Raw genomic sequence first — 11,412 nt, forward strand, 5'->3', positions numbered from 1 at the left:
TAAAAGAACATGTTTTTAAACCAATTGATCCTTAACTGCGCTAGATTACCGGATAACATCGTACCATACATTGTTCGCCTTTTTACCCGATTTATAAGAAATATAATCGCGTATTTCTCTTTTAGCTCGTTTATTTCTGAAGTTGCACCGTTTTATAGTTCATAAAATAGCAAGCTATCATGAAATGCCAATATACGTTTTTGCAATTAGTTCAGTGTTTAGTTGTAAAACAATCATATTAATTCTTCAACACTAATTTTCTAGAGCATGTGCTCGATTTCTTTCGTAATACATAATGCGTTAAAAAGACACGTATGTTACAACCTTTCCTATCGTCAGCCTTTCAACCTTAGACAACTATTGAATATTTTATTTTTGAAACAAGATGCATATAAACTTTCTCAGTGTGAATAAAATGTACATAATTAAATAACACATCATTACTGTCTTATCAATTCAAGCACACATTATTTGGCACAAAATCAAAGCATTATTGAACATATCATTATCGTGATACACATGTGCTAATTCGCCCTCGTCCCATCCGGTTGAAAATATGTATACTGTATTATAATTATAATACACATGAGGATCAACAAATATAATGTACACTTGTGTACAAAATAACATGAGTTTATCCATAGGAATAGACTCAAATAAACACAATGAAATTTCTAAACGCAACTGTACAGAGCGTTGAACAATGCACGTTAGTCTATAGCTTTAAAGAAGCCTCATAGCATCGAATGTTCATTCATTAAAACATGGTCATTTTTTCAGTTCTTTTTTAAAATGCAGATTCCAAAAAGTGTCCACATTTTTCCAACTATATCACTATGAGCCTAATGACACCATTGCGTCAATGACGTCAGGGCGGTTATTGACTTGCAAGGCAGCAGCAGAGCATGGTCCAACAGCAGGCGAGCAGGCAGCAATCTGCCGCCAGCTCCTCGTCGCGTCGACGCTCGCGCTCATACGGGTCCTCTGTGTTATACACCACCCTGAAACAATCGTGCATTGCATACAATTATGACATCATGTTGAAGAGTAAAGTCAAAGAATCGTCAACATTTTGTCACGTCGTTACTCAAGCTCATACGGGACCCCCGTGTTATAGCATAAACATTGCAACGTGTTTTCCTGGTAATAAGAGAAAAAGCTAGTCAATGTTGGTTTATCATTCCGGCGTGGGCTAACAGAACAACAAATATACCCGCCAGAACGCCGAAAAGGGCGCCGATAAGACAATTTCTCATTTGTTCCCATAACGGAACGACCGAAATAAGCCACCATACAAGTAAGCAAAACTTGATCTATTGTCCCCTACCGGTTTCACCGGAGGCGACTTATGGTTTGCGCTCTGTCTGTCTGTCTGTCAGTCAGTCACACTTTTCTGGATCCTGCGATAACTTTATAAGTTCTTAATATTTTTTTCATGAAACTTGAAACATGGATAGATGGCAATATGGACATTATGCACGTCATTTCATTTTGTTCCTACGTCAAAACATTCTTGTTGCTATGGCAACAAATAGACTAGAAATACTGCTGAAAATGTTGTTTTCCGGATCCTGCGATAACTTTAAAAGTTCTTAATATTTTTTCATGAAACTCGAAACATGGATAGATGTCAATATGGACATTATGCACGTCATTTCATTTTGTTCCTACGTCAAAAATTCTGGTTGCTATGGCAACAAATAAAAAAATCTGACAATGGTGGAATTTCTGACAATGGTGGAGCCGGTAGGGGACTATATTGATTGGCAATAGTCTTGTTATTACTATTTTATCTTGAAACCCGTGATGGCGACACCATAGGTAACACATTAAGCTTCATTTTCATAGTGTGCACGTATTCATTCAAGTACGAGGAATAGATGCACGAGACGCCCCCGTTCCAGCGACAACATGTGATCTTTGAGTGCTCTGTATGCGGCACGTTGTATTTAGACAAATACGAATATATATTTTTTCCCCGAGCGTAGTTTATATAGAATACTAAGGAGGGAGATAAAGGTGTTTGTTTCTTATTTTGTTATTCCAGGAGTTATGTTTCTTGGCATAATTAAAATATTTAACATAATATGTACAAACACGTAGTTAAGTAAGAGCACGAATCAAAACCGACAATATACATCGTTTCTTAGAAACCGAAACGGAACTGTTTCAAAACGGGAAGTAAAACGTTGAATACAAGGAAACACTACTTTAATTACATTTTTAAGTACTACAGTATAGACCAGTACATGTGCTTTAATACGACAGGTGTGTAAATGTGTTTCATATAACGTTCACACTTAAACTTAATTAAAAGTGTGAATATATTCTATAGCTGTAGTAAACGCTAGAACGATGAAAACATATATATTCTGACATTATAATACCCAAGTCAACTTGGACGGAGTCTTACACTTATGTACAATGGCAAACACAACTAACGTTAAATGTGCCTTTAAAACACTTATTTACATACTTTCCTCGGCAAGATTTTTTTGCGACGCGGAAAGGCCCAAAACATAATATTAAAGCATTAGACCGGCAAAGAAAAATGGGATATTAATTTCAAACAACTACTTTAAGACTTAATTCCAACAAATGCCGTTCAACTTACACAGTTGTCGGTTGAGGCTGGGCCTGATACGCCCCGGCGGGCGGGTATGGCTGATAGGGACCCGGGGCTTGCTGATAGGGGCCGTTGTACTGGCCCGCCGCCCCATATGGTGGGGGTGGCGGCGCATTGGAGAAGTTTTGGTAACTCATATTGGGATGGTGATCTGAAATCAGCATGGGGCTGTACACAGGCTCAGACGAAAGCATCAACTATAAGACGAATTTAATGTTGCTGATGATGATTATGACGCTGCTGATGATGTTGGAGAGAACGAAAATGCTATTGCTGGTGATGAAGAGAATTATCATAGTAATGAGGTCGATGATGAAGCAGATAAGTAATTCTGATTACGTTGATGATATTTATGATATTTGTATGTCGACGTCGGTCATGATGTTGCTAATTACGTCATAGTTACGAGCCCATGAATGTCAGTGTTCAAGTTGATGTGCGTCGTTTTCTTTGCAGACCTCTCCATTATCTTAATCAGATCAGCCATACTTGAGATACTGACGACACATATAGCTATTATCTTAACATCACTTAAGACCAGCAAACACTCATGTAGTATTGGTAGTTGAATGTCCTGTTGTCGGTCATATTACAACTCTGTTTACGTACTTGGCTCGTTTATATTAATATTTTTTACTGAAGGATTCAGGATACCATATGTCTGGAACAACACCGCAGAGTTGATGACACAATCATATGAAGAGCACGTATACACTTTATTTATGCTTAATGATGCGATGCTTCTCTTATATATCAAGAACGTTATTTACATATAAATGGTATTTACTATATCATAATTATGTGACACGTGAAGATATTTTAGGTGAATATAACATGCGCACGAGTCATCAGGAGTTATTACAAATGTTTTTCTTTCGATATTTTAAAAACAAACATGCATATCCACGCACCATCAGAGTACATTATTTATTCTTAATTTGCACTTAAGGATCTATTCATAGATCCTCATGAATATTGATATCGTCACAGTAACTGTTGTAAGGATGAGCCGAAACAGTCGAAATACATACCTTCAAAGCTGAACAGAGAGTTAAAACCCACAGAACTAACACTCAACTGTAGCTAATACAACAAAGATTACGAACAGTGTTTTTTTTTTCATAAATCCATTCTTATAATAAATACTTTTATAATAAATTCTTAAGAAAAGTGTATTGACTTAATAGTACAAACGTTGATAGCTATATGAGTCCACTAGATTTCGTCAAATCCGTCTCACATTTATATCGCGTTACTTTTCATTTATCTTCCGTGAACTGATTGCCACATCCGCCTCTTTCTTTTTATAGAATATTTTGTCATATGATAAATTGTCAGAAGCACGTGACGCGCCCTGATAAATAATTTGCACGTGATTTAAAGTTCTTTGCGTTATCAATGAAAATACTGTGAACAGATAAACATAAACTTTCTTGCAAGTAGTTACATTACAAATCAGTATGCGAGAAAGCATGGAACGACAACTATGCTTATTAATGTTTTAAGTGCACTTTTTTGTTAATATGGTGCAAGATCACGTGACTGTGGGGTTCCCAATTAAACGTTAATTGACGTTAACACACCGGTAAGTGGTGCTTTTTTTCAAATAACATTTTAAAACAAATTTTCTTAAGAATTTCAACTAGCGCATAAAATACATATTTTTATGCTGCTTATGGCAATGTGAAATACATCAGAATTACTTTATTTAATAAGCCTGTGTTCTTGTTCAAAAATCCCTTTTCTACTGCACGGTTATGCTTCATGCAACGTGACATTTTGTCATCGATTTCAGACGTATTCAAGGTTTTAGTCTTATACTCTAAGATATCGACACAAACTGCAAGAACAAATGTCTCTCATGCACTACAGATTTTTCTAATGCATTTTAATTCAAAGTTTCAAAGTTTATTGGCAATCCGGCATTCTGCCTTTAGCTAAGAACATATATACAAAAGAAATATGGCTAAGACAGGGAATCGTACAATAATACAAATTAAAGATGAGCAAACATGACAAGCATAACAAATAATATGTGTGACTATCGAATTCAATTATGTTTGTTAGCATGCAATTATACTACAGCTAGACTATTTAAATTCTCGCCTCTAAGTTTGAACGCTTCGACCGAAATTTTGCAATGTTTTTGAGTTTAAAAACATTAGTGCAAGACATCGTTGATATGTATTTACTTATGGTATGCCATGATGTCCGGATATTATACTTTATACGTAAATCGTTTTATAATGAACAACATAATACAAATTGATATTTGAATTCACAAACATTCTGGTTACACAGTTAACACACGCGTTCTATTCGGGACATCATACAATACCTTTTATTTCAAGACAATAGGAACTTAATGGAAATTGGCTCATTTGGATTCTTGACTTTTCATTAGATATACAATCCAGGTATTCTTCATATTCGGAGCTTCATTTTTTTTTAAGTAGAGTTCCATTTTGGACTGTGAGGCTAAAGTATCGCTCCACTCTTGAACAAATTGGTCTTTAATTCTTCGGTTTACCATGTAAGAGATAATATCGCACGTAGAATCACTTGTATAAAGCATATTACCCAAGCCAAGGTTGTTTAAAGTTGACATCAAAGCATGACACCATAGAATATTTTTCGTACAATTTTCCAATAACATGAGATATTTGAAAAAATAAAGTTCTTAACAATGTGTTTACATCCTGTTAAGCCCGTGTGTCAAACCCGGGAAACCCCGTTGATTCTGCACCCTGTTAAGAGAGGGATGCACAGCCGTAATCAATAAAATAAGGAATCGACGATAAAATATAAACATTAAATATTATGATTTCATGTACATGCTTAATTGGAAAACGAAAGTGAAACCGTTCACATTTTGATAGCTTTTCAATCCGCGTACCTAAAACTTGGTTATTAATTAATTGATGGATAGATTGTTTTTATTAAGATAATTCTAACCATTTTAAAGATTTCTAATCATATAAGAAATAAAAGTGAGCACATGTATGGAATCTAATTCTCTGCGTGTTCGGAAAATATAATAATGCTATACATTTATATTTATCTACGTGTTGCTCGTTTTTTTTTTTACATTTGGCAGTATAATATGATAATGCATACACATCTCTTGTATATCGACACGTTAAACTTTTTTCGAGCTGAACTTAAAGAGTTGTTGTTATTTTACTAATAATAACCATGAACTTACATAAGAGAAATATAATAATGGCAATTGTAGTCAATATACGAGATTCCTAGTAAGCCGTAAAACGCTGTTTGTTTCCACTAACCATACTGACCAAGGCCTTTTTGCCGACCCTACAATTGTTTTGGTATTGCAGCTTCATGTTCGATTGCTTTTGCTTTATTATAATTATCCGCTAAATGTATCGTTGAGTTTTCGAGCATGGTTTCTATATTTGATCATAGTTAATGAATTAGCAAAACATCATACAAACTAAACTAAGGAAATACAGATTTGAAAGTGGTCCCCATGCCATCGCATATTCTCATAAGAATATTAAAGAACACGCGTATTATACAAATATTAACCAAATACATTTAAGCCGATCAAATATCTATACATAAATTTAATGTTCTGTCAGTTCTTCGTTTACTTGTAGAGAAGTGAAATGTCGTTGCAAAAGGGTAGACTTTTTTATTTTAAAAAGTTGAGTACTCGTATTTAATTAAAAATGTCAAGCTTATTTTGCGATAACTTTTCATAAGGATAGGCGTCGGTACCGTAGCTGCAGACGACGCGGCCTTGTGGTCCCAATATTTTGATATCTAAAAATTTCGCAAGAGAAAGTTTTCTGCAACGGCTTCATTAAATTATTCGAACGGTTCTTGTTACCTCCGTTGAACAGCTTGTATTCGATTATTTCTATTAGTATTAAAAGTGTAATGAAAGGTTTTCGAATGAATCGGTCTGAACTTGTACATTCCTTTAATTATATAAGCCATTTAAAGTTACTTCCGACTTTTCAAACAGTTTGATGATTGCTGGTTTGTTGATGCCATGAACACGCGAGGTTGTGTCACAACCCGTCAGCGCATGTAGCAATGGAAGACTTTCGCATAACGAATTTCCGAATTGCAAACATTCTTTGCGAATATTCCATATCTTCTCTGCCCCACCCACTGGCGGTCATGTTTTTCCACCGATCTAGACCATTTTCGAACTCAACCGTCATATCCAGAAAACACATGTTCTGACCAAATTTCATGAAGAGTGGACCAAAAATGTGAGTTCTAGAGTGTTCACATGTTTTCACTATATACATATAGAGAAAACTGCCCCGCCCCCTGGCGGCCATGTTTTTTCACCGATCTGGACCATTTTCGAACTCATCCGAGATATCAATGAAACCAATGTTTTGACCAAGTTTCATGATGATTGGACAAAAATTGTGACTTCTAAAGTGTTCACACGGTTTCTCTATAGCCATATGAGGAATATTGCCCCGCCCCCTGGCGGCCATGTTTTTCAAGGGACCGGAACCATTTTTGAACTCAACCAACATATCATTTAGACAAACATTTTGACAAAGTTACATAAAGATTGGGCATCAAATATGACTTCTACAGTGTTCACAAGGTTTTTGTTTTTTTGACCTAGTGACCTAGTTTTTTACCCAGCATGACCCAGTTTCAAACTCAGTCGAGGTATCAATGGGACAAATGTTCTGACCAAGTTTCATGAAGAGCGGACAAAAAATGTGGCCTCTGGAGTGTTCACAAGGCAAATGTTGACGCCGCACGCCGCACGACGGACAAAAGGCGATCACAAAAGCTCACCATGAGCACGTTGTGCTCAGGTGAGCTAAAAATAAGAAGAATTTACAAAAGTTATTTAATTCAAAGGAGTCTTTCTAATTTAGAAAATGCCAAATAACAAGGTTGCCATGGAAACAGTTTCATAGCACAGAAGTCTGCTAAATACACCAAAACACAGAAGGTTAACTTGGCTTATCAGTAAAGATCAAAGGTAAGACTCTACAGTGCATTAGTACATGTACAGTTATTTTATGACATATGTTTATTAAATTGCATGCAAACTACTGTCTTTATGTACACCACATTTTATGAAAGAAGTCCCAGGTTTATACAAGGGAGTTAACTATTAGTTAACTATTAGAAAGTATGTACAGGTTATCTTTTTTTAACATTATGGCTTGTCACAACTAGACTGTTCACACTATATACATATAGAGAAAACTGCCCCACCCCCTGGCAGCCATGTTTTTCCACCGATCTGGACCATTTTCGAACTCAGCCGTCATATCAAGAAAACACATGTTCTGACCAAATTTCACAAAGATTGGACCAAAAATGTGACTTCTAGAGTGTTCACATGTTTTCACTATATACATATAAAGAAAACTGGCCCGCCCCCTGGCGGCCATGTTTTTTCACCGATCTGGACCATTTTCGAACTCGTCTGAGATATCAATGAAACCAATGTTTTGACCAAGTTTCATGATGATTGGGCACTAGAGTGTTCACAAAGTTTTTTTATAGCCATATAAGGAATACTGCACTGCCCCCTGGCGGCCATGTTTTTCAAGGGACCGGAACCATTTTTGACTCAACCAACATATCATTTAGACAAACATTCTGACAAAGTTACATGAAGATTGGGCATCAAATGTGACTTCTACAGTGTTCACAAGGTTTTTCTTTTTTTTTACCTAATGACCTAGTTTTTGACCCAGCATGACCCAGTTTCGAACTCAGTCGAGGTATACAAATGTTCTGACCAAGTTTCATGAAGATCGGACAATAAATGTGGCCTCTGGAGTGTTCACAATGCAAATGTTGACGGCGCACGACGGACAAAAGGCGATCACAAAAGCTCACCATGAGCACGTTGTGCTCAGGTGAGCTAAAAAGTATATTATTTCACAAATACTAAAATTACTATTCTGAAAATGATATGCCAATGACTGCTACTTGTGTGATCACCTAAATTATGTACTATGGTTATTCAAATTAAAATGCTGCATATTTATTATCTTTTCAGCAATGATCAACAACATTGGTGGTCCAGGAACGGTTAATTACTTTTTGTCAACACTGTATGTTCCAATGATCATTTGAACTTAAAGAAAATGGAAATACATGCGGGAAGGACGTACATTCATCAAGTTTCAACTATCTCCTTTATAGCAGACAGGCTTATAAGATGGAAACGAAGTACGTATTTCACTGATTTATGTGATTGTTAATGTAGAACCAATGTTTTAAGTAATAAATAAAATGTAACGTTAATAGTCAGTTTCATATCCAGTAGCCTAAGGGATAATACACGTATTTGGTATTAACATTTGGATGAAGAATGTATTATGTGGTGTTTACACTTACTTATTAATCCAGTTTAAAAGGGTGTATCATATCAAATACTAGTTATGACATGCTATGTCGTGAATGTCTAAATAAATAAAAACGATGACGCATATCATAATGAATTATGTCACACTTGTCATCAAACACTAATGTCAGTTCTTACTCCTTTACAAGTGCTTGTGTATTTGACATCTGTATATGATTGTTTTGTTTAATAACATGAAGAAAATGTTGTCAATTTATAGAAACAACTTTGAGAAGGCTTATTGAAGCCAAATTTATAAGAAAGGACCAAATATTTTTACTTTAATATATAACAAGAGGACCTGAAAGGCCCAAAGTCGCTCACCTGAGATTCAAAGGAACTGACCTGTTCTGTGCAGCCCAAGATGTCTTTAGAACAAAATGTTCTTACCAACTTTCATGACTAGTGAACACCCTGGCAGTCACGTTTTTCAACAGACCAGAACCATTTTCATACACATCCAAGATATCATTTAAACAAATATACTGACAAAGTTTCATGAAGATTCATAGGTCCATATAAAGAAAAAATGCCCGCCCACTGGTGGCCATGTTTTTCAAGCAACTGGAACCATTTTCGAACTTGTCCAAAATATAATTGGGACAAATCTTCTGACAAAGTTTCATGCTGATTGTACAATAAATATGGCTTCTAGAGTGTTAACAAGGTATAACTATAGCTATATAAGGAAAAATGCCACGCCCCCTTGGCGGCCATGTTTTTCCACCAACTGAAACCATTTTCAAACTCATCCAAGATATCATTGGGACAAATCATCTGATAAAGTTTCATGATGATCGGACAATAAATGTGGCCTCTAGAGTGTTAACAAGGTTTTACTAAAGCATGATAATATATAGCCATATTAGGAAAAATGCCCCGCCCCCTGGTGGCTATATTTTTTAAGCAAACTAAACCATTTTCGAACTCATCCAAGATATCATAAGGACAAATCTTCTGACTAAGTTTCATTAAGATCGGAAAATAAATGTGGCCTTTAGAGTGTCAACAAGGTTTTACTTTAAAGCCATATAAGGAAAAATGCCCCGCCCCCTGGTGGCCATGTTTTTCAACCAACCGACATCATTTTTTAAACTTGTCTAAGATATTACATGTATTGGGATGAATCTTCTGACCAAGTTTCATGAAAATCGGACAATAAATGTGGCCTCTAGAGTGTTAACAAGATTTAACTATAGCCATATATAGCCATATAAGGAAAAATGCCCCGCCCCTTGGCAGCCATATTTTTCAGGCAAACATAACAATGTAGCCTCTATAGTGTTCATAATGTTTTACTATAGCCATATAAGGAAAAATGCCCCGCCCCTTGGCAGCCATGTTTTTCAAGCAAACGAAAACATTTTCAAACTCATCCAAGATATAATACAGACCAATCTTCTGACCAAATTTCATGAAGATTGGACAATAAATGTGGCCTCTAGAGAGTTAACAAGGTTTTACTATAGCCATATATGGAAAACTGCCCCGCCCCCTGGCGGCCATGTTTTTTCATCGATCTGCACCATTTTCGAACTCGTCCGAGATATCAATAAAACCAATGTTTTGACCAAGTTTCATGATGATTGGGCAAAAATTGTGACTTCTAGATTGTTCACAAGGTTTCTCTATAGCCATATGAGGAATACTGCCCCGCCCCCTGGCAGCCATGTTTTTCAAGGGAGCGGAACCATTTTTGAACTCAACCAACATATCATTTAGACAAACATTTTGATAAGGTTACATGAAAATTGGGCATCAAATGTGACTTCTACAGTGTTCACAAGGTTTTTATTTTGTTTTACCTAGTGACCTAGTTTTTGACCCTGCATGACCCAGTTTCGAACTCAGTCGAGGTATCATTGGGACAAATGTTCTGACCAAATTTCATGAAGATCAGGCAATAAATGTGGCCTCTAGAGTGTTCACAAGGCAAAATGTTGACGACGGACGACGCACGACAGACAAAACGCGATCACAAAAGCTCACCATCAGCACGTTGTTCAACAACAGCTGGGAAGCAGGCCAGGTTCAACAATCTGGCAAGAAGCTGACATGATCCTCGTCCACAAGGACAAAGACCAATCTATAGACATCTATAGACCCATGAGTCTAACCAGCTGTGTGGACAAAGGCATGAAATGGCTCATCAACACCAGGCTCACTTGACATCTGGAGACAAGAGGGCCATGGGCCCTAAGGCGCTCACCTGAGACTCAAAGGAATTAAACTATTCTGGGAAGGTGGAGTTCAAAATAATAAAAGTACTTCATACAGACAGGCGTACATGCTTAACTTGCGCTTTATAGTTCGATAATTTAGTGTAATATCTTTAAAAGAGGACGAGTGCTGAGCAGACAGGCGGTAGTACAGACTTAGTGTGCTCTATTATTAAAATACGTTTTCACTGTTTTTG

General features: G+C 36.4%; 1 protein-coding gene and 1 long non-coding RNA gene across 4 annotated transcripts; one reads left to right on the plus strand and one right to left on the minus strand.

The window, feature by feature from the left end:
* Positions 1–355: 355 nt before the first annotated feature.
* LOC127868998 (cysteine-rich and transmembrane domain-containing protein 1-like) lies at positions 356–3,964 on the minus strand. 2 transcript variants are annotated; one of them, XM_052411243.1, is made up of 3 exons: positions 3,821–3,964; positions 2,615–2,777; positions 356–1,001 (listed from the first exon to the last, which is right to left on the minus strand). In XM_052411243.1, exons 2-3 carry the CDS (start codon positions 2,761–2,763, stop codon positions 878–880), a joined length of 273 nt encoding a protein of 90 aa, XP_052267203.1. In that variant the 5' UTR covers positions 2,764–2,777; positions 3,821–3,964; the 3' UTR covers positions 356–877. The 2 variants fall into 2 exon arrangements, with proteins under 2 accessions (XP_052267203.1, XP_052267202.1); XM_052411242.1 differs by lacking the exon at positions 3,821–3,964 and adding an exon at positions 3,658–3,814.
* Positions 3,965–4,007: 43 nt separating this feature from the next.
* LOC127869002 (uncharacterized) lies at positions 4,008–10,261 on the plus strand. Of its 2 annotated transcripts, none has more exons than XR_008044360.1 (3): positions 4,008–4,211; positions 8,649–8,821; positions 9,217–10,261. It is a non-coding gene; the product is annotated as an uncharacterized LOC127869002 (long non-coding RNA). The 2 variants fall into 2 exon arrangements; XR_008044361.1 differs by having other exon boundaries at positions 9,293–10,261.
* The last annotated feature ends 1,151 nt before the right edge of the window (positions 10,262–11,412 follow it).

Source organism: Dreissena polymorpha, chromosome 2 (assembly GCF_020536995.1).
Source record: "Dreissena polymorpha isolate Duluth1 chromosome 2, UMN_Dpol_1.0, whole genome shotgun sequence".
In the NCBI taxonomy this organism is placed as follows: Eukaryota; Metazoa; Mollusca; class Bivalvia; order Myida; family Dreissenidae; genus Dreissena; species Dreissena polymorpha.

Coding starts and splice junctions, on each gene's coding strand:
- LOC127868998 (XM_052411243.1), bottom strand. CDS start 2,763: ATGAGTTACCAAAACTTCTCCAATGCGCCGCCACCCCCACCATATGGG. Junction 1,002..2,614: donor CAGCCTCAACCGACAACTGT/GTAAGTTGAACG, acceptor CGATTGTTTCAG/GGTGGTGTATAACACAGAGG.